General features: G+C 46.7%; 1 protein-coding gene across 1 annotated transcript; it reads right to left on the reverse strand.

Annotated features, from left to right (window-relative positions):
- Nucleotides 1–114: 114 nt before the first annotated feature.
- Nfe2l2 (NFE2 like bZIP transcription factor 2) lies at nucleotides 115–26176 on the reverse strand. The gene is made up of 5 exons (XM_059260741.1): nucleotides 26008–26176; nucleotides 3573–3839; nucleotides 2859–2948; nucleotides 2145–2333; nucleotides 115–1792 (listed from the first exon to the last, which is right to left on the reverse strand). The coding sequence occupies exons 1-5, from the start codon at nucleotides 26050–26052 to the stop codon at nucleotides 569–571; spliced, it is 1815 nt and encodes a 604-aa protein (XP_059116724.1). The 5' UTR covers nucleotides 26053–26176; the 3' UTR covers nucleotides 115–568.
- Between the last annotated feature and the right edge of the window lie 1286 nt (nucleotides 26177–27462).

The following is a 27462-nucleotide window of genomic DNA, read 5'->3' on the forward strand; positions in this document are numbered from 1 at the left end:
ATAAGATGCTTTTGAATTTTCAAAACCATTCTGAAAATGTAAAAGAACCAAATGTGGTAAATGGGTGATTCTCCTATGGAAAACACTGTTATGAATAAACTCAACCCAGAGTAATTTAAGTCATGATATTCCTTTATTAGTGCCAGCTCCTTTAATTTTTGTCAGAGCTAAACAATTTAATATAAAAAGGTCATTTTTTTGCTCATACAGTATATAAAAAAGTATAGTGGTTTGGTTAGTTTTGCAATAATTTGCTTTTAGCCAGATGTCATATAAATCTATGAATGTAACAAATAAGAACAGTATAAATAAGTTTTGTAGTATTTACACTTACACAGAAACTAGCCCAAATGGTGCCCTAAGAAATTAACTTCAGAGTTAAAATGAAACTGATTCAACATTGAGACTTTAATGCTTTGTAAAGTTTCATATTATTTCTACATTAGCTTTGGCTATAATTCTGCATAGTTACTTATAAAGTGTGTTTCTGCATTTCACATCACAGTAGGAAGTTTTAGCAGTACAAAACAAACACTAACTCAAAACAAAAGGATCCATCTTCCCGAACCTAGTTTTTCTTAATATCTGGCTTCTTGCTTTTGGGAACCAGGAATACATTGCCGTCTCTGGTCTGCTGCAGGGAGTACTCACTAGGAGAGTAAGGTTTTCCATCCTCATCCCGTAGCATGCTGAAGACCTCAAGATACAAGGTGCTGAGCCGCCTCTTGAGGAGGTGGAGGTTTCGGTCGTTTTCTCCCTTCTCTCGGAGCAGTTTTTCTCTCTCATCTTTTAAGTGGCCCAAGTCTTGCTCCAGTTCCACTATGTTCTCCAGTTTCCTTTTCCTGCAGTTCTGAGCGGCGACTTTATTCTTACCTCTCCTGCGTATATCTCGGATTAACGCAAGTTGAGCTTCAGTGAATTGCTCCTTGGACATCATTTCATTGAAGTCATCAACAGGGAGGTTAATGATTTTTTCAACAGGGAATGGGATATGGAGAGCTTTTGCCCTAAGCTCATCTCTTGAGAGATGAGCCTCCAAGCGGCTTGAATGTTTATCTTTTGTGAATGGGACTTTTTGATGACCAGGACTCACGGGCATTTCTTTTTTGGTTGTATTTTCACACTGGGCATCATGCACAGGAGCACTGTGGCCCTGAGCTGGTGACAGGGGTTGCTCTGTATCCCCAGAAGAATGTGCTGGCTGTGCTTTAGGACCATTCTGTCTGACACTCCCAGGGGCACTATCTAGCTCTTCCATTTCAGAGTCACTGAACCCAGGCGGTGGGTCTCCGTAAATGGAAGATTCCACAGAGTGCTCTGGGGATGCTCGGCTGGGACTAGTGTTCAGTGAAATGCCAGAGTCAGAGTCATTGAATTCTGCTGTGTTTTCAGGGTGCTTCTGGTTGAAAGCTTTACAGAGTGACAGATCACAGCCATCAATGGGCCCGCCCAGAAGTTCAGAGAGTGACTGACTGACAGCAGCAGAGGAAGGCATGCTGCTGCCACCACTGGGCTCTGCTATGAAAGCAGAGTAAAACTCATCACCAAAATCTGTGCTTAATGCGGAGTTGGAATCTAAGGAGTTCAGCTGGCTGGCTTCTTCCGTGGAGAGGATGCTGCTGAAAGAATCTTCAAATTCATGAAGAAAATGTGGACTGCAGCTGCCCACTTCTTTCTCCAGGGAGGGGATGGATGAGTAAAAATGGTAATTGCTTTCAATTTCTGTCAGATTGGCTTCTGGGCTGGGCACAGTGGTAGTCTCAACCAGTGGTTTGTTTTCAGTATTAAGACACTAGAAAAGAAGTTCATATGGTATGAATAGAAGGTAGGCATTTTTCAGATCAATTTTCTACCCCATTCCCAAGGTGTTCTTTTCAGTAATTCCAATAACTCTCATTTTCAACAGGTAGGCACGATTGTCAGAGCTCTAAATTAGCTTTCAGGCTTAGAATGAATCTATCCTGAAATCTTCAGCCTGCTTAACTAAAAACTGTATGTGTAAGTGAGCTTGGGAAGCTCGCACGAGTAATTTAAACACCCCCAATTTTCCTCTACGTGGGTGACACTTCAGTGATAAATAACCAGGATGACTAATTTAAAAGGCTGTATAGAAAACACCACACTCATAGAGCTAGCTCACTTACCTGTAACTCGGGAATGGAAAGTAGCTCCTGCCAAACTTGCTCCATGTCCTGCTGTATGCTGTTTAAGTCAGTCATGGCTGCCTCCAGAGAGCTGTTGACTGACTGAGCCGGATCCGGTGTGGCGAAGACTGGGCTTTCACTGTGGCCGGGAATATCCAGGGCGAGCGACTGAAATGTGGGTGAAGATACCTAAGATCGACAAGGCACTCACATGAGTGAGAGCCAAGGCATGCGGAGCATACAGCAGCGGGGTCCACAGGTCCCTGCTTCCTGGTCACTGTTTCTATAAAACAAAACATTTCTTCTTCCCCCATGACTCCACATTTACAGTCTACTAGGCTGTTACCCATGTATTTAAGGGTAGACTTCAAAATGGATAAAAATAATCATTAGGACTCAATTTCTATCTATATTATCTAGCAGAGTGTTTCAAACAATAGATTAAGATTGTTAACTGAAGTACTGGCTAATAGTTGTTCTTTACTAGCCAAAATATTTTATATATCTATATCCATTTTCTATGGAAAATTCTTCTGATTCGTTTTTCTAGCTGTCCCTGTCCTGTAGAGTTCCCTTGATAAAGAACGTCTTTGATCAAATTCTTCCTTCTCAAAATTTTCTTCTGTTCCCGTAATGGGGGGAGGGGGGGATATACACACGAAAGTGACTTATAACAGATAAGGGAGTTTTGCTGTTAAGCGAACATTTTTATACCTCATGGTCATCTACAAATGGGAATGTCTCTGCCAAAAGCTGCATGCAGTCTTCAAAGTACAAGGCATCTGGTTTGGGAATGTGGGCCACCTGGATCAAGAGGGAAAGGCACAGGAGAATTTATTACAAGTTCTACTGCTGAGCCAAGAGTCCTGCTAACATCAAGAGTTGTTCATAAACTAACGATACTTCAGAAATCAGTTTGTTGCACAAGTTCCAACCAGATCACTTGGGTTCAAATCTTAGTGTCCCTTACCCCCTTGATAAACAGTGCTGGGGGACTGAACACAGGGCCTTGTGCTAGGCAATAACCATCCCTAACTTTCTGAGTGATCTAGGTAAATGATTTAATTCTTTTGACACATAACACGAGAATCATAGTACTTAACACAGTTAAGTTAAATTAGTTATTCATACAACTAGGGCCATGCCTGCCACAACCCTGTGAGCAATGCCTACTGGCTTTACTACCAACAGTACATCCTAAAACTAGGATGTTTCTGTAATTCACAAAATGCTCCCTGCGATCCTGTCTCGATCATCACAAGGATTCCCTAAGAGGAGCTCAGGTACTGAACTCAGGAAGCTAAGCTTAGGAACTTGACCTGGTCACAAAAGACATGGTAGACAGCAGACTAAGAACTCAAATCCAGGTGCTCCACTTTGAGTTTTCCTTAGATCCCACCATACACTTTTCCTCGGAACTAAGTATACCTGGGAGTAGCTGGCAGATCCACTGGTGTCTGTCTGGATGTGTTGGGCTGGCTGAACTGGAAGGAATTCTCCTGTCTCTTCATCCAGTTGTAACTGAGCGAAAAAGGCCTTCTCCTGTTCCTTCTGGAGTTGCTCTTGTCTCTCCTTTTCAAGTTTTTTCTGTTTTTCCAGCTCATAGTCCTTCTGTCGCTGACTGAAGTCAAACACTTCCCGGCTTACCCCGAGATCTATGTCTTGCCTCCAAAGGATGTCAATCAAATCCATGTCCTGTGTTTATGACAGAAAAGGAAGGAGAACCATGGTTAATGTGGTCCACATTCACTGTATGCCATCACTGATGGGGAGAATACAAACTCACTCTGAGAATACAGATCTAACCAGCTAGAAGCGCACTGTTAATTCTATTCACTCAATCTATTCACTAAAAGCAACAGTATCTATCTACAGCCACCCATTCTAGTCACAATTTGAATCATTAATGACTAAGTAACAATAAAAATAGACAAATTATGCACATTTCACATTAGTGTGTTTTTTAAATTCTCATATTTAGAATAGAAATGATAGCAAATACACGGAGCCACTCAGGTTTGAGAGAGAATTTGGCTTTAACTTGTTCAGCACATACTCAGTTTACAGAGAAACAGATTTGCTCGAGCTTTAGTCTCTAAGTCATGAAGAAATTAGTAAGGAGGACTGCCTACTACCTACAGAAGTAGCAAGGCAGTGTGTGCTAACCCACCACACCTCTGACCCAGATCCTCACACCTCAAAGTCTCTCTAGAACAACTACTGTTCTAGAAAGACCCGAAGACATCACATTTAAGACATGGTTACAAAGAGAGGCCAAGATTTCATTTTAATTAGCATTGTCACTCTGAGATAATGTCTCACTCTGTAGCCCAAGCAGTCCTGCTCCACCCACAAAGTGCTAGGATTAACGTATGTGTCACTATGTCTGACATTGGAGCCTTCTCTCCAGCCCCAAATACATAACTATAGTTTTTAGAAAAGTCTAAAAAGGTAGAAAGTCGAAGTCCATTTCCATTTAATATATCACCTATACTGAAAACAATAAAATGAGGCTGGAGAGATGGTTCATCAGTAAAGAGTACCTGCTGCTCTTCCAGAGGACCCAAGTTCAATTCCCAGCGTCTACATGGTGGCTCACAACTGTCTGTTACTTCAGTTCAGGGGATCTGATGCCCTCTTCTGGCCTCTGTGGGCACTTGGATGCACGTGATATGTGAGTACAAGCCAGGGCTGATCCTGCTTAGCATCAAAGCAGATTGGCCATGTTCACAGTGATACTGGTCATAGGCCTGAATTCAGACATTCTGGTCAGAATGTAGCAGCAGTGAGTTTCTTCTTGTGCCTAACATGTTTTGTTGTTTTAGATTTCCACACAAGTTTCAGAAGGAAAATGTCTGAAATTTGATTTCTTTTTTCCTCTTAAGACAGGGTTTCATATTGAGCCCAAGATGGCTTTGAATACACAGCAATCTTCTTGCCCCAGGTTCCCAAAGTGTGTGCCACGATGACCTGGCTTCAGATATTGGATACTGTATGAAATATTCAAAGCATAACACTGGAGAAAAGCATTAATTAAACAAAAGTTTGTTAACCTGAAGCACTGCCTAGGAGGCCCACAGCCGAGTGCTGTTTTCTTTAATGACCAAATAAGCACTGAGCAGTTCCCGTAAGGAACCCTGTGACTGGCGCATGACTTATACCACAAAGCCCCATCCCTGACCCACTGTTCTGAAGCTTGACCATCATCTAAGAGGAAATACGAGGGTGGCGCCCGTCCGCCCGTAACAAGCGACAGCATGACAGCAGACAGCAGGGAAGGGAAGTGCCTAAGGAGAACTAAAACTGCTCGAAGCCAAAGCTTTGAGGAGCTGCTAGCTGCCTACCCCACCTTGTGGGTCCCCCAGGAGGGATGGCCGCAAAGACAGTCTGGGGAGGAAATCAAAGGCACGGAAGAGTTGGCACAGCGTTCCAACAGGTATTTCCTTAGACTGGCAAGAGCTGCCCAAGGGGAATACAAGCACAGGGTGGTGAGCCTCGTGCACATGGGACATGCTGCCTGCCACTTACTGTTTCAAGTTTTGTTTGTTCTTTATAGATTCCTGAGTGTGTTCCAAACTCTGCTTCAGACTTGGCTTACACAAAAAAACAGTAAGAAACAAAATGTTGGACAACTCGTGTTGAATCGCCATCTGCTCTAACAAAGTTATATTCAGAATGTGTACTCATCATTTGCCATCTGGGTAATCCATCACAGGCTTCAGGGAACTCTTCAGTTGGACAACAAATTCATGCCGTTTTGAAATAAACATCTCTGTATAAGGACAGAGACCCTGAACACTGGAGCCATACTGTGTCTCAAGACAATTTTAGTTCTTTGAACATTTATCATGCTTAGACAATTTTAAAAGAGAAAAAAAATTAAGCAAAGATGATATTCTCATTCTAAATTAAAGTAAACTGAGACTTTGGTATATGATTGAAAATATTTTAAACCATATCTTAAAACAAGATTTCTGTTACATTTTATGGGGAGGGGGCACATGTGCCACAGAGTATGACTAGAAGTCAGAGGACAGCTTAGGAGGGGTTTCCCTCCCTCTACCATGTGGGTACCAAGGACTGAACTGAGGCTGTCAGCGTGGGAGCAGGTGCCTTTACCCACCATGCGGTCGGTCTCTGCAGCCCCACAGGAACAGCATCTTCATAAACTGCTGAAAATACTTCATAAACTGTCCTGTCAGTTAGCCCAGAGTGAACACTGATCTTTGCTTCCAACTTTAAAGGAAAATTTCTTATTCCTTCCTTTTTTTTTTTCCCCCTTCTTTGAGACAGGATCTCACTATGAAGCCCTGGCTGACCTCAAACTCTTCATCCTCTTGACTCAACCTCCCAAATGCTGGGGTTACAGGTGTTTACACACTCTGAAATACACACATTCTCAAAGTCATGCATTTTCGTTAAGAAAACAACCTCAGTTTAAACCTCTGTTTCTCCGCATTCTCTCCTTCATCCAAATATTAGTTACTAGAACTCCCGAAGTGAGAACTCGTTATGCTGTTCTCATACACCTCATTATGATGTCCAGGTGAGCATATTATTCACTTAGAAAGTAAATCTGGTTTAGCTGCCCGCCCCCATAGACAAACCCCAAATGCTTTTGAATAAAATCACATAGAAAACATGCCTCCTGTTCTACAGTCTGAAAGGCATCCAGATGAGAGCTATCAGAAACTATAATATATTTACCCCCTTACTTCTCAAGACTCCTGTCCCACACTGCACTACACGGTAGACAAAACAATGCCAATTGTTCTCAACCAACATTCCAGCGGCGGCAGAAGACACCAAGCATTCACAGCAGTCAGCCCCACACCCAAGCATTTTTGGCTCTAGTGGATTACTTTTCTAATTCTTAATTGTGTTACTACTGTGAAATAGGTGATTAAAATACACAGAACAGTTAAAAATACAGAATAGTGTGGGGTCAAAGCAGGCCTTACAGCTATCTAAATCAAGCACAAATATTGCTACATTTATGTCTGTAACCACAGCAACATTAGAAAGACCTGGTTAAGCAACTCGTATACACTTGGCAGACTCTTAACACTCAGCACTGACCAAGATTTCCTCCTACAGAAATCCTCCCTCAATAACCAACAAGTAGAGATTCTAACCACATAAAACTCCCAGATTCACACCAAGCACAAATGACCCTGCAAGGTCAACGCCTAGACCCCGGATGTGCCGTTCCCTAGGCCGTGAAGCAGCCTCCTCTACTGTTCAGGCTGGAGAGTGGTCTGCTTCCTGAGTCTGGCAGGTCACCATGTGCAGGCACTTTCACGGGCTGCTTCCTGTTCTCAAACACGGTTCTTAGCAATGACTCACTCGACCTAAGAAATGTGATCCGGCCAGCTTACTGGAACTCTCACCCATTCCGCCGTCCGTAGCCTGCAACGCATGATGCAAGACGAGGCAAAACTGGGCAGTGAAGGCAGTCAGAACCCGGGCTTTCTCCAGAGGCCCATTTGTAATGTGGTCAAAATGAAATCCCAAGGAACACTTAGCTACTTCCAAACAGTGGGCAACCCCACTGCTGTTGAGCCTACACAGCTGTGACTTTTCCATGAGAAGTTCCACGCTTGGCTCTCGAGAGTTAGAGTGGTTGTGCCGGAGCAGAGCAGGGCTGGGGTTTACAGGGGTTACCACAGGGTGGCTGCTACTCTGTCAGGAGAACAGCTTGATGTGACGAGCAATCTTCAGAGTGAGGGAAAGCACCTGATGAACACTCCAGTTGCTGTTAGAATGACATGCACACCCCACTACCCAAGGAACCTCAGGCACACTGGTTCCACCTTCCTAGCCTGCTTCACGTCATCGAGTGGAAATGAGCTCACTAGACCAGGCAGGCAGCTGAGGGCCTTGCTGTCTCCACCCTTGACCTCTCTGACAGAGTCAGCTCAACAAGGGAGACTTCCAGTCAGAGGCTCCTCACAGAAGCTTTGGATGCTTCTAAATGATTTGGGTTTTCCTTTATCTTCTCTTAGGGTCCCCAAACTAAATTATTTAGTTTAACTTTCAAGGTCATTTTCAGCTAAAATAGCTAAAAATAGCAACAATCAGTCCACCGAGGCCTGAGGGATGGGTAAGAACTAAATGTTGCAGTGAGACAGAGACCCTGGGATCTTAAGACATGGCTGTGGTGATGTCAGTGGTGCTGAGGGATTTTAGATATGAATATGATGTACTGAACTATATTTAGACTACAACACTTCAAAAGCTTTTTTAAATGAACTGCAGGCACCTTTAGGGTACTTTCCAAAGGTCTACTTTTTTTTTCAACTATAAACTGTTGAGTATGAATTTTTTTGTTTTGTTTTGAGAGTTTTCCTCTGTGTAGCCCTGGCTATCCTCAAACTCAGAGATCTGCCTGTCTCTGCCTCTCGAGTGCTGAGATTAAGGGTATATGTCAACCACCACCCAGCAAATATAAGTTGTTTTTTGACTCAATAACACAAGGAACACCTCACAAATTTGCACACTGTCACTGTACCAGGGCATGCAACCTGTGTCGGTCTAATTTTCCTTCACGGGATGCTGAAGACAGCAAGAGCAAGCACTGTTTCCTGAAGTAATACGGACTAATGGCTAAAACTCTCGTCAACAAGAGCTCGTTACGACAGTGGTGGTCAGGCTTAGTGTCCAGTCGAATCAAGTGCACATTAGTCTATGTACCCACTGGATACATGCACACAGGTCCCATCTAAGGTGCCAGGGACACAAAGAGAAACAAGCAGTCTCTGACTGAAGTTATGAGCCATGATGAGCATCACGAGGGACCTCGGGCAGCACAGAAGTGTCACTAGGTCTGCAGAGACCCAACCAAAGCAGTGCTTGTCATCCAACAGAGCAGTCATGACCATGAACACCTTGACCACAAATACGGGTTAAGTCTGGACTCCCGAGGCCCAACTCAAGTGAGTATTTGAAAGTAACAGGTGCCAAGCATGGTCACACACATCTGTAATCACAGTACTCAGGAGGCCAGAGCAAGATCATGAGTTCAAGGTTAGCCTGAGCCCGAAACGACAAAAACAAGAAAGCTATTCCAGGCAGTAAGAACAAGCAAAGGTCACCACAGCTCCACCCTTGTGTCCTTGGTCTCGCTTCTGACAGTGGCAATGTTTTCTCTCATTCTCAACTGTGCGCATCCCCCAACTCCCCGCCCACACCCCAAAAGAGGTTCCAGTTTTCTAGCTCAAGGAAAATTCTCATCCCAAGACTTCCTCCTTTCATCTGGACTTTTTGGTACGTGTGACTCAGATCACATGGGAACCACTGTTTACGCCGCACAGTCACGGAAAAGCTACCACCAAAAGGGCTGCCAGAATTACCCAGATGATCCCTCTCATTTTGCAAAGAGGGTGACATAACTTGCCTAGCAGCAGAGGACCAAAATGTTCCAAACTACCTCGTCTACTTTTCGAATCTTATCCTTCCCATCAAGCTGGCAGAGAAAGAAGATGCACTTCTCTACTTCACCATTCCTTCTCAATGAGCTCCGTGGTTTGTGCTTTTCGTTTTGTTTTTGTTTTTCAAGACACGGTTTCTCTAGCTGTCCTGGAACTCAGGGATCCACCTTCCTCTGCCTCCAGAGTGCTGGGATTAAAGGCCCGAGCCTCTACGTGTTATTGTGTGTGGATGCATACGCAGGTATATGTGAGAGGAGGGTGTCTTATCACTCAGCCTTACTACTCTAAGGCAGGGTCCCTCCCTGAACCTGGAGTTCACGGTTTTTGGCCAGGCTAGCAGTCAGCAAGCTCTGGTGATCCTTCCCCAAGATACTGGGGTTACAGGCAAGCACAAGCCTGTGCCAGTTTGTTCTATGAGTACTGGATTCCAAACTGGGGTCCTGGTAGCTGTGCAGCAATCACCCTTAACCACTGAGCCATCTCCCCAGCCTGGGTTCCTCTATGACACTGTCACCTTCATTTCTTAATGAGCACACTGAGGCTTTGGGGGGAGCTCTCAAATCACAAGTTTAGCAACCAACAGGGCTAGGACTCCAGCCAGGAACTTCTGTGGGTGAAGGAAGGGGGATGGATTCTCCACATGTCCCGGCACCTTGGTAACTGGACATTCATACCAAAGCAGGCAAAAAATGTAGGAGGAGGGGCTGGAGTTAAGAGCACTGGCTGTTCTTCCAGAGGACCCGGGTTCAATTCCCAGCACACACATGGCAGCTCACAACTGTCTGTAACTCCAGTTCCAGGGGATCTGACACCTTCACACCAATGCACATAAAATAAATTTAATATTTTTGGGTTTTTCAAGACAGGGTTTCTCTGTGTAGCTTTGCGCCTTTCCTGGAACTCACTCTGTAGCCCAGGCTGGCCTCAAACTCACAGAGATCCACCTGGCTCTGCCTCCCAAGTGCTGGGATTAAAGGCGTGCGCCACCACCGCCGCCCGGCCTAAATAAATTATTAAAAAAGGAAACTCAACAACTGCTGTGCATCTCTCTGAAAAGACACTGACAATACTGTCGCCAGGTGTACTGGCACACATCTTGTCATCCTGCACTCGAGGACACAGAGGCAGAAAGAAATACTGATGTAAACTGGAGCCCAACCTGGGGTACAGAGCAAAAACCAATCCAAACAGGACAACATCAAAACCAAAAAACAATTGAAAAATAGAAAACAAAAAGCAAAAACTGGCTGTTCACTTACCTGTGAAGCTAAATTAACAGCCTGAGAAATGGTGTTATCAGAAACCCAGCTGACATCTGATCAGATGAGGCCTCCGTGAACCCTGCACTCTTCCAAGGAGGCCTGTCCTCCCCACCAGCAGTTCTGAACAGCACGTGGTTTTCCAAGGCTGCACCACCGCTTAACTCAGCAAGAGCCTCTCAACCCTCAGCCCACCACAGCCTGTCTACCTCAAGAGTAAGCTGACCTCCAACAAACTGCCTGAAACTCGTGTGGACCCAAATCAGGCAATGCAGGCCACTACTCACTAAAAGCAATACAAAGTTGACTGCTCCATCCGCAGCTCCCCAAAAGTGGGGATCAGGCACAGTCCTTGTCTTCCTTGAGAAAGAGAGCTCTTGGGCACTGGCCCTGACATTCGTGAGCTTGAAAGCCACAAAACGTTCACCTGCATCTTATGTCCTGTAATTATTCCTCTGCCTCCCTGTGAGAGGGTGAGGGGAAGAAACCAGAAAGAGGAAGCGTGCACACGGGCTGTGCCTACAGCTCAAGCTGCCCATCTCCACACCTGAGGGCTCCAGTCAGCAACATCAAGTCCGGCCTGGGAAACCAGAACAACATTCGTTCTCTTTCCTCTCACTCCTCAAAAAGTAAAACTCTAATCTGCCCTTAGGTTTGTTCAATGTAGCTGCAGACGGTCTCTTCAAGCGAGTCTGCAAACAGCACCATAAAACCAGGCCTACACTGCTAAGTGAGGACAGCATCGGAGCATCTGAAGTCCCATCTTTTCTTTTCCCTACAGACTAAAGCTATGGCTCTGGTTAAAAATCTACGACCTTGAGTCAGGCATGGTGCTGTCCTCGGCTCAAAGCCTTTAATCCCAGCACTCAGGAGGCAAAGGCAGATAAATTTCTGAGTTCAAGGCCAGCCTGGTTTGCAAAGCAAGTTCCAGGACGGCCAGGGCTACTCAGAGAAACCCTGTCTCAAAACAAAAAAAAACAAAACAAAACAAGCAAACAAACAAAAATCTCTGGCTTTGTGACTTAAGTTAGAATAGGAAAACCAATATGGAGTTCTCCAAAGTGGATGATCAAAATGTGGGAATGTGAACATTACTGTCGCCCCCCCCCCCAATCCCTCATGTGAGTGTCGCTGCCCAGGAATGACACACGTGGTGAACACCTATTGAACACACCATCCTTTCACTGGGGGGGGGGGGGGGAGATGGGGGACGGGGGATGGGGACGGCAGGGGGGCAGCATTCCTTATCACCTGCAATGCTGTGTGTGGTAAGGAATGGGTTAAGGACCCATTTTCAGTTTGTAACGGGAAGAGAACAACGACGCTCCAGTCTGCTCTGTTGCCTAGTCATGGTAAAGATGACTAGGTTCCAGCCCTACCTGGGACTGGGAGCCACTGACTTATAGAAACCTTCCCTATAAGGGTGGGGTTGGATTGCAAGACCTCTAAAATACATTCCTCTAAATGTTTCTGATTTTATGATGTCCAAATACAACTGAAAATTATTTTTTAATGTAAAAATACAGTAATTTTAAGTACTTACAGGATGCACTAAAGTAACTCTAAAAGAAATATAATGTGAGTAATATGTAATGGTGTTGTTTGCAGCTTAGGCACACTAACAAAAACAACGCAATAAATTTAATTTGAACTATGTATTTAATCCAATTGCTCAAATATTATTTTAACATGTAACAAAATGACTGTGATATTAGAAGTGGCAAACACACTCCAGCACAAGACAATCATCTTACCCACAAGCCAGCAGGAAATGCAGTCTCACCCAAACGACAAAGGTGTGTGTGCCTACAGGACCCCAGCCCCACTCCTGAGCTGTGGAGCGCTGCCTAAGGTATGGTAACAGAAAAGTAGTTTCTACTCTTTATAAATGTCAAGTTCATTAAAACGAAAACTCCAGCTTCTCAGTCTCACTCACCACCGCATCTCAAGCCTGCCAAGTGGCTAGTGACTGCCATGCTGGGCAGCACAGCTCTGCGGTGGGCCCCACTATGGGCCCTTGCACTCCTTAGGCGTCCTCCACCTAGGCAGATGCTTCTGTGTGCTACAAGTGTGGACACCAGCCCCTCCAAACACCCCAGGTATCTGTTAGCAATTACCTCAAAGAGCCGGTGTTAATCTGAATCACAAAGCGGGCTCTTAATGACTTACTGGATGGTATCCTACACTCTGCCCCAAACAAAGACATAAACTAACCCTGAGCTTGGAAATTATATTTCAGCTACTTTCAGATGTGTACGCTTGAAAATGCATTATGGTACTCACCATTGTTACTGATTGCTACGAAGCAATTTGGGTCTCTTGAGTCAGTTAAACCAATTGTTAGGAGCACTTCCAGATAGGCCAGGTTCTCTTCCAGGACCCACACAGCGGCTCACAACCGCTGTAACGGCATTCCCAGGGAATCTGATGCTCTTTTCTGGCCTCGGAAGGCATCAGGCATACATATGGTGCACAGACATACATACAGGCAAAACACCCAACCCACATACATGAAATAAATTTAAAAAAGGAGTATTAAAGTATGTAAGGTTCACTTTCTTAAAACTAATGTAAGCATCCTTTCCTTGATGTTCATCTTTTAATTAAACCCACTCTATAGTTGCGTGAGACACTGGTCACACTGAGCTTTGAAAATGGAGGGTTACAGTAGTGGATAGTCCCAATAAAGTAGGCATCACATTGCAACAATAACAGCCACCACCGACCACATACTTTCTACGTGCTCAAAAACCGTGTTCCAAATGTGTACCGCCTCGTCTGGATGCACAGCAATCCACCAAGCGGGCAGTATGTCATCGCCACTCTGGAGTAAGGAAACGGAAGCACAAAGAGCTTTAGTACTTTGCCAGCAAACATCTCATACAGTGACAGTGAGATCCAAAGCAGGCAAGTGATCATGCAGAGCTCTCACCCACTCTAGAACACAGGCTTGAACTCCCCGCCCCCTTCCTTGGGGAGGCTGCTCAGACAATGGACAGCACCCTATGGCTTGGAAGAATGGAGCAGCTTTGCTATTAACCGTGTAGGTGGCAGTGCCCATCCACCCACCCTCACAGTGGGGTCTAACACAACAGAAAGCCAAGATAATGCCAGTCTTCACAGAACCATCTTTTTAAAGAAAAAGTATGTAAATGAGTCTTTAAACTGTAAAGGAGAAGGCCAGGGCATGACAGCAACACTATTAATAAGTCTATCTCCTGTAACAAATGTCAGGGACTGAAAGCAGCTACGTTTTAGGCTTCTGGGTCTAGCTACTGCATGAAAAATAGAAGGTGAGACCATAACTTGTTTATGGCAACACAAATGCCTTTCAGCTGGGCCGTCTCTCTTTCGGGATCCCAGGAGGTTTTCTTTGTCTCCACGGCTCTGCTGACTTTAAAGGCCAAAGTTATTTTGGAAGAGATATTACAAAACAATACTTTCAAGCCTTTAAAGGAGGGGTGGGGGTGAGGAGAGGACAAGGAGATGGGTTTGCTCTCTTTGCATTTGGATTTAACCTTCCTCCAAACTCATTGCTGCTCTCCAAACTTCTCTATCCATTTGTTCGGACAGGACCCAGGGTTCCTAGGCCAGAATCCCGAGTAAGAAATTCTGTGCAAATGAAGAGACAGGATTGGAAGGCATCCTATATGATGGTTTATTAACCCATTTAATGACAAGGAATCCAGCAACAGGTTGGAGGGTCCCCAAGGGAGCCAGGCCAGTGTGTGGCCTTTGCTGGACTCAAAAGGCCTGTCCAGGGGTTGGCATTCAGTCTCCGGAGACTTAGTTTCCAACCAGGCTCTATAATAAGGCCAGAGAGCACGTAGGGAAGGATTCGGAAAACAGGACATTTATGGCAGACCACAACACACTTCAGGAAGAGAGGAATGTGGGTTTCTACCCGAACATGCGACCATGGGCCCTGTGAGGCCAGCCAGGGACAGCTGATTTCATGTTGTGACTTGTGAAGACAATCTAAAAATCTACTCGCTTTAGAAGTATTTTTTGGCCAGATGCACACTTTTAATCCCAGCACTCGGGAGGCAGAGGCAGGTGGATCTCTGAGTTTGAGGTCAGCCTGGGCTACAGAGTGAGTTCCCGAACAGCCAGGGCTACGCAGAGAAATCCTGTCTTTGGGGGTAGGGGAGTATTTTGGGGGGAGTTGAGAGCGAGAGTAGGAGTTGAGAAAGGCTCTCACATAGTTCAGCCTGGATTCAAAACATGCTGTGTAGCATAGCCTCACCCTGGATTCCAGGTCTTCCTGCCTCCACCCCCCACACACTGGAAATGCAGGCGAGTGCCATTATCTCTGGTTTTAAAGCTGAAAAAGTGCAACTTAGCTACAACCGCAGATCCTCACTCAGTACATGGGCTGGCAAATGGATGAAGCCATTAGAAGAGCATCCACATCTACTGTACAGCACAGGCCTCTCACCATCTCCTAGCCTCCAACCAGCCCGCCCGTCTTCTGACCCACCACAAAAGCTTCCTTGACCAACCCAACTCAGGTCCTCTGTCCTTTCTAAAACCTCCCAAGGCCGCCAGGGCTCTGTGATCCAGGTGTGGTGTAGCACACAGGAGAACTGGGGGCCCGCCATCCCACCCACCCCCACCCCGCCAGGTTAACCTTCTCAGCACATTAGATGCTGGAGTCCAGCTCATGCTTGCTCTGTTCTCCAGCTTTACTAAGGGGCCTCTAAGCTGAAAACATGAAATCTACAGGCTAGAAAATCCAAAAACCTGTCAAAATGCTACCACCTCCTAGACACTCTAAGCACCAAGGCAGAAGTGACATTTTCTTATGTGATGTCGTCAAGGCCTCAGTGTTTGTATAGAGTACCAAGCACCAAGACAGTAGTTCAGACTCCCTCCTCGTGTTTACTGAGCAACTACTAAACAAACGCCAAGCACCATGAGAATGTATACCCCAGCAGAACAGACACCATTAATGAAATCACACTAATCACCACATAAAACACACCCTGTAATTCAGTAGTACAGAGAGCCAAAGGGTTAGAGTAACTAGAAAGGGCAATTTCAGAAACTCTCGTCCCTGAAGAACAACTGCTGTACTATCTTGAGAGATTAAAGCAAACCTTCGTGCTGTGCCAGTCCGGACGTAGACCTCATGAATATTTGTGCAATAAGTATACCTTATTTAGTCTCAGAATCCAGTATTTTCATTGTAAACCAGGAGTCTGATTACAGTTCAAATTACCAAAGTAACAAAGCACATTTTTCATATTATTTATGACCAAATGCCAGTCACAGGAAAATTATTCAACTCCATTCCTATAGCAATACTTGAACATTATTGAGTATAAGAACTAATGTATCTTAAGAATATTAGTCTACACACCCTTTCAACACACACCTTTCAAGATAAAAACAATTATCTTTTGGGAGGAGTAGTGTTATGTTGCTAGAGATTCAGCCTCAGGCCTTGTGCATGCTGGGCAAGCACTCTACTACTCCCAAACTAGATTCCCGGCCTTAGCACTAGTTTTTAAAAGAAAACAACTGTGACAGCGTCTTGGAATGTCCACTAAAAGAATTCTGAATGCTGAGCATGTGCTGTAGACCTGGAATCTCAGCATTCAGGAGGCAGAGGCCTGATGACTTTGTGAGCTTAAGACCATGCTGGATTTCACAGAGCACTCAAGCCGAGCTTTGCCACCATGGAGAGTCTGTCCAAAAAGCAAACGTCAGACATGTGCGATCCAGGGATGCCGTGAAAATAAATTAATCCATCAGTCTACAGTTCTGACCAGGTGATTTTCTTTCAGCTATTTCCCTCACAGTGGTCAGAAAGGGGAGCCTGCACCCACAGACTAGCTTTTTCTAAAACTCTGAGCTATTGCCTTGGCCTCGCCATTACCATGGCCTCGCCATTAACTTGCTACGGCGACCTAGTCAGCCGTTCACAGCTCTCCTCGCTCTGACCTCACTCAGCATCAGACTTCTTCAGGTGAAAAGAACACGAGGAAAAACAAACATGGCATGGTTTTTCTCTCTCTCCTTATACACTAAACAATAATGTGAAATCCTATTTTCAGGGCCACCTCCTTGCTGTAGACCTGTGTCAGTGTCCAAACCAATCAGGCAACACTGTCCTCGGTAGGAAAGGAAAAGGCCAGTCACTCTTCTTGAATCAGGGAAAAGGGAAACGTGCCTGGTCTCTAGAGTCACCCATGGTCTCTCTTCCTTTGCCTCCTTCCCTTGAGAAAAAGGCACACGCAGTTCACTCTGAGGAGATGGTGGGTTTCCCTACAAACAAGACAGTAAATGTCCATCAGTGTTCTGCAGCCAGGAGTCTTCTAAGTACAGGAGGCAGAGGGTGGGGCCTTCTGTTCTCCATGGAGAAGCTGGGCACAGGCACACACACTGCCCCTTTGGCAGAACTCTCTAGTACTGTGTAAAGAGTCCTTCATTCTCTGGCCGCTAACAAAAGAAAATACTTTCTCCTTTAGAGAAGGACAAAATGAAAAAGGAGTGAGGCAGTAAACCAGGAGCCAGAAAGCAGGGATTAGGGACATGCAAATTCCCTATCTGTCACATGCATCAGTGTGATCCTGGAAAGTAGCTTAACCACTCCAAATAGCTTCTGTCAACTGTAACGGGATATCTACATAGACTTATTATTACTGTCATATGACATGTGTCTGTAGACGTGTGTGTGCATCGTGTGTGTGTGGAGGTCAAGGACAGCTTTGACATGTCCTTTACATGGGTTCTAGAGACTGAACTCATGATGTCGGGCTCACACAGCAAATGCTTTACTTTCCCACTGAGCCATCTTGCCAGCTTCTATGTAGATTTTTGTTAAGGGCAAGTACCAGAACTCATCTAGGGCCTGGTACTAGCAGGATTTCAACCAACAAGAGTTTCATCTCCCCCATCCCGGAAACTGCCAGGGCTGCAGGGTAGCTGGCCCTCCATAACCAGGACTTTCACACTGCAGATTCAAGCAATGCTTAACTGAGAGAATTCTTTCACCTGTCTGGACTGTGCATGCTTTACTGTCCCCTAACAACGTAACTCTTTATGGGCATTTACATATCATTAGACAGTGTCAGGAGTTACAGATAACTTACAGAATAAGAAAGGATGTGTACAGAGCATGCATATTTTACAAGGAGGACCTGAGCATCTGAGGAGTTTAGTACCCCCAGGTTCTAGAACTACATGCCCTGAGACACCTCGGGACACCAGAGATTGGCTATCTTCACAGGGAGAGGCTGAGTTAGTAACAGAGATACAGCTGTCCCCTCTCTCCATTATTGTCTTTTGTGGTGCACACCGACACTTTACAGCCACAGCCTTATCACATGAACTTTGAACAACTAAATCACACAAGACACAGACCTTGAGCTCTGGACTTCCTGCAGGCTGGGACAGAAGGAAACCATTTTGACCCACATCTCTGGAGATAGAGGGCTGTACTTGTGAAGGTCAATGAGAAGAGTGTTAAGGTGCCTAGTCGCCTCCCCCCACATTTCAGGGAGTGGCCCCTGAATTAGTCAGAACCAACTGCTTCAAGCCAGGTAGAGATTTTCTAGTGACACGTGAGACTGTCCCTAGAGAAGACCTGCTATCAGCCTGGGAACCACTAGGAACAGAAGAGTTAGTGCAGGTCCCCCAGCCAGCAGCACAAAGTAAAGCTGACCTTTAAGGGTGTCTTTGAATGTATATTCTTTGTTTCATTGAGAACTGCCAACAGCAGAAAAATAAAACCTTCAAAACTTGGCAGTTTTTCCTACTGCAGATACAAAATGGTCTGTTTATTCTGGGTGATTTTCATTACCAAGACTTTAATGGTTTAACAACCAAATTTCACGATTCTCCAACGTTCTCTATTCACAGAAACAAGAAGATTCTCTGGCTTGCCAGGCAAGGTGAGCTCACAAGGTGGTGTAAACCCAGCATGGAGAGCTGAAGTAGGAGGATCATAGTGAGTTTAAGGCCAGCGTGGGCTACAGTATGAGATCCTGTCTCAAGAAAAAACAAAACAAAGGAATCCCTGGCTCCAGTACAGCAAAACAAACCAACCGAGTCCAAATTCCTGGTCACCCATAAGAACCACAGCAGCAGAGTAATTCCGTGGGGCAGTCACAGCTCTGCAAGGCTCTGCTCTCAGCAGGCGCCAACCACAACCACTTCCCCTCTGATTCAATGCCTTGGGCTGGGCAGAGGTTAGGTTCTGCATCCATGTGCAGTACTACACATTCCCCCAAAACAGCAGAAAGACTGTCAGACTTGACAAAGGAAAATTCCAACTACCCTTTTCAGTGGGCCACTCACTTAAGACACACAGTCAACACAGTCCCAACATTCATGTCCTTCCTCTGAACAAATACGGGAGGTACTAACCCACTCCAAATGTCAAGTCTTTTAAGAACAAATATAAAAGTAAAATAAAATACCACTTTTCAAAATTTTAAAGCAATGGGAGTCAAACTTTTACCAGCTTCCTAACAGGTGACTAAACATACCCCAACAAGTAGCTATGAGAAGGGCTGGGGTGGAGCTCAACCAGCTCTGCCCGGGCAGCACTGAGCAAGAGAAGCTGTGAGGGCACAAGTGTGCAAGGAGTGTACTGGCCAGCTGCAGAGGGCACAACCGTAGACAGTTAGCCTCTAGTTCCAAATGTGTGAATCAGAAATGGCTCGGCCATGTAAGTACTGATCACTGTGGTCAGGATTATAAAGCTGCCTATAACAGTCAGGCACAATCAAAGAGTGGAGGTGTGAAAAGTTGGCTTAGAGATTCCAGAGCTTTCTTTGGAGAAAGAAAACAAAACACAGCAATGAAAAGTGTGGGGGATCCACACTCGACACCCACCCCAGCATGAGTATTCCATTCTCCTCCTGTTTGGAGACAGGGTTCTACACTGCAGGCCAGACTGTCCTCCAAGGCCAGCAATCCTCCCTAGAAGGCTGGAATTGCAGGAATGACCCACCACACTCCGGATGCTCACTCACTGCCTTTTCAAATAAAATGCATCTGCGTAGGGGTATATGCTAATGCATGCAGGTGTGGGGGTGGGGGTGGGAGGCTCAGGTCCTCCGGAGCTAGAGTTACAGGTAGTTGTGAGCCATCCGACAAGGGTGCTGGGAACTGAATTCGGATCCTCTTCAAGAGCAGCAAGCACTCTTAACTCCTCGGCCATCTTTCTAGCCCCCTCACAGCCTTTTTAATATGCCATTCCTCAACGATCTTATTGCAGGTTATCTACGCTCCTGAAAACCTCACAGAAAAGTCCTACCGGTTCTTTTGGGGAAAGCCTGTTGGTAACAAGGTCATCATGCAAATCAAGGGGTATTAAGGAACTCAGGTCATATTTACTGCATTTCAAACATTCTCCAGGTGACTTGAAACACAGGCTGTGATCAAACACAAGAACTTTTCACAACTAAAGCATTCTAACCAGCTTTTCTAAATCACTGCACACAGGGATACTTCCAGTGTGGACCAGGCACTGAGTTAGGTCCCCAAGTCTGAATTCTTTATTCAGTCAAAATCTCTAGGCATGGGTTTAAGCATTAGTGCTGTGTTTAAAGGCATCCATCCTACTGGATTCCAGCTGCAGCGAGGATTCAGCCTGGGCATCAATATTTGAAATACTGGAGGTGAGTCTAGTAAACAACAAAGTTTGGAAGTATAAAAAGTAGAATAACTCCAATGTTCCACAATGTGAAATGTGGTATGTCCACACAATGGAATAGTATTCAGCAATAAAAAGGAACAATGACACAGGATACACGTTATAACAAGGTGAATCTTCAAAGCATCATGCCAACCCAGTCATACAATGTTTCATTTCTATGAAATGTCTAGCATGGACAAATCCAGAAGGAAAAAACAAATAACGGAGTGGTTATCAGGGGTTTGGGGAACTGGAGGAAAATAAGTAAGAAGTGGCTACTAGTGGGCCTGGGGTTTTTTAGAAGTGATAAAATTAACTATAGTGATGATTACATAACTATAAACACACTGGACTACTGAATGGGTTTTAAATGGGCGAACTGTCTGGTGGGTGGATTATATTTCACTTAAACAGATCCTTCAGAAGGCAGCTGTTGCTGGCCTATAACGATGTTGAGAGTGAGTTGGTCATCAGAGGCCTGGATAAGATGGGCTAGGTGCTCAGAATCCCTCGTAGGCTCTGGATTTGTCTTTTTTGTTGTTGTTGTTTTTGGTTTTTCGAGACTGGGTTTCTCTGTGTAGCTTTGCGCCTTTCCTGGAACTCACTCTGTAGCCCAGGCTGGCCTCGAACTCACAAAGATCCGCCTGGCTCTGCCTCCCGAGTGCTGGGATTAAAGGCCTGCGCCACCACCGCCCGGCCCTGGATTTGTCTTCACACTACAACAGTCTGTGCAAAATATGCTTACATTCTGGCACAGACGGACTTTCACAGCTGGAGAGGTAAGCTCAATCGTGGCGTTTGTGCCTAGCACGTGCAAGGACCTGGGTCTGATCCCCAACACCCCAACCATCCACCCTCAGAACAGAGAATTCTAACACAAGGCTTTGTGACGCCAGTGTTACTGTTCACATGCTAGAAAAATGATATATTAGCATTGTACTGCTTCCAGCCGATGCATTTATCGAAATTTTTTAAAAAAATTTATTTAACTTTATGTGCATTAGTGTGAAGATATCATCAGATCCCCTGGAACTGAAGTAATAGACAGTTGAACTGCCATGTGTGTACTCGGTATTGAACCCGGGTCCTCTGGAAGAGCAGCCAGTGCTCTTAACCGCTGAGCATCTTTCCAGCCCCTCAAAATTCTTAATATTATTATAGCAAGGCATATACAGAGAAGCCCAATTTAGGATTTTGTTTAAGGTTTTGGACTCCAGTTTAGGATTTTGGTTTGGTTTTTCTGAGGGACAGACTCTCATAAAAATGCACTTGTATTTCCATAAACTTAAACACACTTTTGCTTTCCTGTTTATACACCATACCATTGCTAACTTGTCCAAGTCTTGGAGTGGTACCTTAAAGCCCTTTTTTGCAAAATGTTGTTGGCACTAACAGGAACAAAATTTCAGTACCTTCTGGAGATCACACCGTCAAAATAGAAACTCGTTTCCGTGTCACAGTGAAACGGTGCCTTTTTCAGCCACAGATGGAGTGAAGCAGGGTAACCACTAACTACCTCTAGCAAGTCGCCTCCACCCCAGTGTTCAGCACATGCTGAAGTGGGTGACCCAAAGAGTTCAAATATCTGGGCTCACCTACACGAAATTCAGGTAAATCATCCAACTAAACCCTTCCGAAGGTCCTGAAGCATATTTAATTCAGATAAATCAGATAATAATTCCTAACAAGATTTAACAATAAAGACCAGGAAATCAAGTAGTTAATCTCCAAATGTACTAGTCTCAAAGCTGCAGGCACACCTGAGCTCTTTTTTTTTTTTTTTTTTTTTTTTTTTTCAAGACAGGGTTTCTCTGTGTAGCTTTGTGCCTTTCCTGGAACTCACTCTGTAGCCCAGGCTGGCCTCGAATTCACAGAGATCCGCCTGGCTCTGCCTCCCGAGTGCTGGGATTAAAGGCGTGCGCCACCACCGCCCAGCTAGACTTGAGCTCTTAACGCTGGTTTCAATGACCAGGTACCAAGACAGGGGGTTCGCGTTCGGTTTGAGCCAATGGGTTTCTGTTAGCTGTTTTGAACCCCACCCCAATCCCAAATCCACTTTCTGTCAACCAAGTTCAACCTTGTCGGTCACACTGCACAACATACCCTTACTTACTAAATGTAATTTTGATCACCACCCCCAAGTAAACACAGGAGAACGTACCAAAAACAAGGCAGACAAAGGCGAAGATCCTGGCAGCTAAAAGATTTAATTAAGAAAAAGGGAAAATGGTCATTGGAAAATGTGAAGCAGACTGTCGGGCACTGTTTTAAAAATGATAATTACAGGAAAAAAACATCCTGCTTCTCCAACTGAAAAAGCCGCCTAGGTCTGCTTCTGTGTCTTCCTGGACAGGACCACCGGCACCATCCCATTGCCGGTTTACGGTTTACTGTGTCTTCCTGGACAGGACCACAGGCACCATCCCATTGCCGGTTTACGGTTTACTGTGTCTTCCTGGACAGGACCACAGGCACCATCCCATTGCCGGTTTACGGTTTACTGTGTCTTCCTGGACAGGACCACAGGCACCATCCCATTGCCGGTTTACGGTTTACTCACTCTTTGGGAGGATCACTGAAAGGATCTGCTCGCTCTCACATGGTTATTAACTTCCTCGGTAAGAGGGGAGGGTGCAGATACCAGCCTTTACTCTCCCAGCCTCTCCTCCCTGTTTGTTTTGTAATTTTATTTTTTAAATCTACCCACTTAAAAGGGAGGCTTTGTGGCCCTGCTTCAAGTTCCCTTTGGTCCAGTTTGGAAGTGGAGATTCAGAGCCCCAGGAGTCAGGCTGAGCTGGAATTCTATCTTAACATGGAACAGTTGGAGGAGTCTTGGCCTCTCTGCATGCCTCTCTCCTCACCTGAAAACTGAAGACAAAAAGTTATCCCCATGGGGTTACTGAGAAATTATACATCCGAGGCAATTACCATTTTTCTTGGCTTGCAAAGGAGTGTCTATTTGCTTCCCTACTATCTAGTATCTAAGTTCCAAACTCTTCCTGCATCCTCAAGCTAACCCTGGTTCAAGGGAAAACTAAGAAGGATGGATTTATGAATACCTTCTTTTAAATACGCTCAATCTCGATGAAGGAACTATCCAGAAAAAAGTGTAACTGCTCAAGTGCTCCTTTCTCCTGCGGCTTTGCTGAGCATAACTCATCCTAAATAAAGATAAATATTAAGAAAAACCATGTATCTGGCTTTCAATTCTCCCTGGTAATCCTAAAAAAGAGGGTTGTTCCCAGCATTGTTTTTAAGGACCCAAGTTAGTACAAATGGAATTTCAAAATGGCCCTTGTTACTTATAAGGCAGAAAAGACTGATGTACCCATGCGTTTATCAACCTACATTCGGCTGCTGTAATGTCTCAGAGATGTTCCACTATCTAAAAAGTCAAGATGTTCTTGCTTAACATTCATTCTGGAGGAAAGGCCTGTCCACTTTCTCTTTTTGTTCGGCTTTTAAAAATAATCTCATCTGTCTCGTTCACTATCAACTTCATCTCTTGTCTTCCAAAGTATTTTATCTTTCCAAGACACCACTGACAGAGTAATGGATGGGTTTTCTCCCTGAGATGAAGAATCTTTGATCATGTTAAAAACCATATCCTCCTACAACACCCAAACATTTGTTCAATTCAATTCAAATCATTCTGGACTACCAAATAATGACTTTAAGACAAATTATCATTTTTACTTCTTTTTTTCAAAGTCTTCAAGTATTTAAATCAATGTCTGGAAATAACAAGAATTGTTGTTGGCAAATGAAAACTTTCACATGAAAGAGAAAGCTGGTCTATCTGCCATTTCTGTACATGAAATGTTATGCTACACGCTGCACAGAAGAGAAGAAAACTTTAAAATCAAAGTTCGTTTGCATCGTGTATCCTGTGGCCAGACAAGCATTCCTTTTGATTACTAATGAAGAACAGAAGATCAAAAAGTACAGTTTACTTATTCATCCTAATGAAAACCAGGCTACAACCCCAATCATTTCTGGGGGAAAGTTCAAGAGACGGAGTAGAATTAATGCATTGTCAGTAACTAAAAGCTTACATTAGGACCTTCGGGGTCAGCCTAAGATTTTACATTTAAATTAACTGACTGTGTACCAAGTTACGTAGTCCCTTGAGCTAAATGTTTTCTTTTTTAAAAAATCCAATTACGACACAATTTTTTGGCAACATCAGCATTTGCTTCTTTAAAAGTGCCTGAAGTATGACCAGAAACTGGTTTTCACTTACATAACAATCTTCAAAACTTATCAACAAAGGGTTATGAAACGCAAGCGTCCCATCCTCTCTGTCTTCATAAAAGTGCGCAACATGTAAGAAATCGAGGAGGCAAAAATCTCACACAGCAAAGGAAAATGTATTAAAGACACAAGGGAGAGATAATGGCTAAAAGCAAAACTTCACCAACAGTATAAAAAGCAACAAATTCTAATCTACAGCTCTTACCCTTGACGGCAAGGAACAGAATATCCTGCTTTACACATTTTGGGATTCCAATTCTGTAATGCTAAATCCAAAGACAAAGCCGCCCAGGGGAAAATAACAATTGCGCAACAGATCAACAGCTCCAACTTGTCCCTTGGCCCCAGAGCGGCAAGGTTTGCACGCTATAAAGCAGGAAAGGGCCAACCGAGGGCCTCTGTGACTGCCAATCGGCCCTTGTCACCCACCCGGAGGCCACCGCCACGCACGCACGCAGCGTGGGGCCCCGCGAGTCACGGCGCTCAGAACACGCAGCCCCGCGCGCGGCCGACTCGGACCTCTGAGCCCGCCCAGGTCCTCACGTCCTCGCCTGACGTGAGGCCAACCCGGGACACCCGGGACACCCGGGACTCCCGGGCCGGGGGAGCGCGCGGAGCCCTGCCCGCCGGCCGCCCGTCGGGGCGCTGGAGCACGAGGGCCACCGGTGACTTTCTCTTCCGCCCCCGGAGGGCTGGGCTTTTCTACTTTCTAGATCAAGCCGGACTGGCGTGAGCCCACAGACGACCAGCTCTCGGGCTGAGAAAGCCACAGACGGCCAAGTGGGCTAGCGCACCGCGCCGGAGGTCGCGGCCAGGGGCGGGGACGGGCTCCGGAGCGGTCGCCGAGGAGACCTCAGCTCCCCCGAGCGCGGCCCCGTGACTAGGCACATTTTTTCACCGGCACCGAATCTGGGGAACCACGCAGGCCCGGAAAGGGCCGGGCGGCGCCGGCGAAGACAGCCGGCGTCCATCCCTCCCGCCGCCTCCGAGCATCCGACCCAGCAGAGGTGGTGGTGTCGCCCCCTGGCCCCACGAAGCACGAGCTTCCTCCACACCCCAACCCCGGCGCCCCGTGGGGGACCTCAGGCTCGGTTCCGACGCTCGTCGCTGCCCCACCATCCCCCGTTGCCCTTCCGATCCGGCGGAGCAGCTCCCCGGCCCGGCCGTCGCTGTCCGGGTTCAGACCGTCCCTCCCTCCCGGGGGCCACTGCCCCCTCGAGCTCCTGCCCGCCTCCTGGCACAGCCCAGAGGCCCGAGGGCCGGGGCAGCACCTGCTGGGACTGTAGTCCTGGCGGCGGCAACTCCAAGTCCATCATGCTGAGGGCGGGCGCTGCTCTGGGGATCCTCGACGGCGAGGCTGTGTTGGCTGCCGAGGTGAGGCGGCGACAGTAACTCGACCGAGCTGCCGGGATCCAGCAGACAGCCGGCTCGCTAGAGTGTCCGCCCCGCCCCCCGCCCCCTGGGGGCGGAACAAGGACCTGGGGAAGGGACGAGAGCTTAAGGGCGGAGTGCGGGCTTGGGCGAGAGGCAAGGGCTAGAGGCGGGGCTAGGGCCTGGGGGCGGGGCAAAGGGCCTGAGGGCGGGGCAGGGGCCTGAGGGCGGGGCAAAGGGCCTGGAGTCCTGCAAGGGGCCCGGGGCAGGGCAAAGGGCCAGAGGGCGGGGCAAAGCCCAGGGCGGGGCAAGAATGAGGGGACAAGGCGGGGCCAGAGGGAGGAGCAAGAGTCCGGGGGCGGGGCAAGAGCCTGGAGTGCAAGGGCCCGCGGGCCAGGACATGGCCTAGGGCGGGGCAAGGATAAGGGGAGGGACAAGGCGGGGCCAGAGGGAGGAGCAAGAGTCTGGGGGCGGGGCAAGGGCCGAGGGCTTCCGGCCAGAGTTCCCGCGTTCGCCTCGGCCTCCGCGGTTGACCCTCCCCTAGCGGTCTAGGTGTGGCGAGGTCTGGTGGGCTGAGGTCCTCCGGGGGCGGAGTGCGGGCGAGAGGCCCGCGGCTCCCGGAGTCCTCCGTAGGACAGCTCTCCCTTGCTAGAGATTAGCAGCTGTTTGCTGAAGGTCGTTCGGCCTCTGTCGCTTTGAAGCAGTTTAAACAGTTGGAGCAAACACGCCGGGAGCCCCGGCCGCGGCGCTGCTATCGGAGCTGCGCCTCCCTGATTCGGATCCGCAGAACCTTGCCCGCTTTATCTCGCCCCACCGGCTGACCGTGGCGCCAGCGCGGGGGTTGGGGCTCTCTGGGCTGGGACCGGGGCTGTGCAGGCAGCCAACTGCTCTCTGGCCCCCGGTCCCGCTCATGCTGGTGCGGGACAGCTCTGCCCCGGGGAGATGCGGCCATGCTGCAAACTCGTGCTCACTTAAGCGAACGCCCTCTACTTCTCCCATGCGCTTCCACGTGCCCTCGGCTAGCGGCCCGGGCTGGAGGAGTGTGCGACCCATCCGGTCGCCCATCCAGAACAGACACGAAGCAGGCACGCAAGAAATAGCATCCTTCGCCACACCTTTCCTTCCCGTGTACTCATGATATAGTTCCCCCTCTTTTTTACTACTTTATTTTGGAATTTTGAGAGAGGGTCTCATGAAACCCAGGTGGCTTGGAACTCCTTATCCTCCTGCCTCCACCTCCCAAGGGCTGGTATTATAGCAGTGGTTCTCAACCTTCCTAATGCTGCAACCATTTAATATAGCTCCTCTTGTTGTGACTCCCACCCATAAAATTATTTGTGTTGCTACTTTATAAC

The sequence above is a fragment of the Peromyscus eremicus genome, chromosome 4, assembly GCF_949786415.1.
Source record: "Peromyscus eremicus chromosome 4, PerEre_H2_v1, whole genome shotgun sequence".
Classification (NCBI taxonomy): Eukaryota; Metazoa; Chordata; class Mammalia; order Rodentia; family Cricetidae; genus Peromyscus; species Peromyscus eremicus.

Bases quoted from the DNA above. Each gene is read 5' to 3' on its own strand.
- Nfe2l2 (XM_059260741.1), bottom strand. From the start codon at position 26,052: ATGATGGACTTGGAGTTGCCGCCGCCAGGACTACAGTCCCAGCAG. The intron at 3,840-26,007 runs GTGCTGCCCCGG...TCATAAACACAG, and splicing joins CAGGACTACAGTCCCAGCAG to GACATGGATTTGATTGACAT. The intron at 2,949-3,572 runs GTATACTTAGTT...CTCTTGATCCAG, and splicing joins GATCTGCCAGCTACTCCCAG to GTGGCCCACATTCCCAAACC.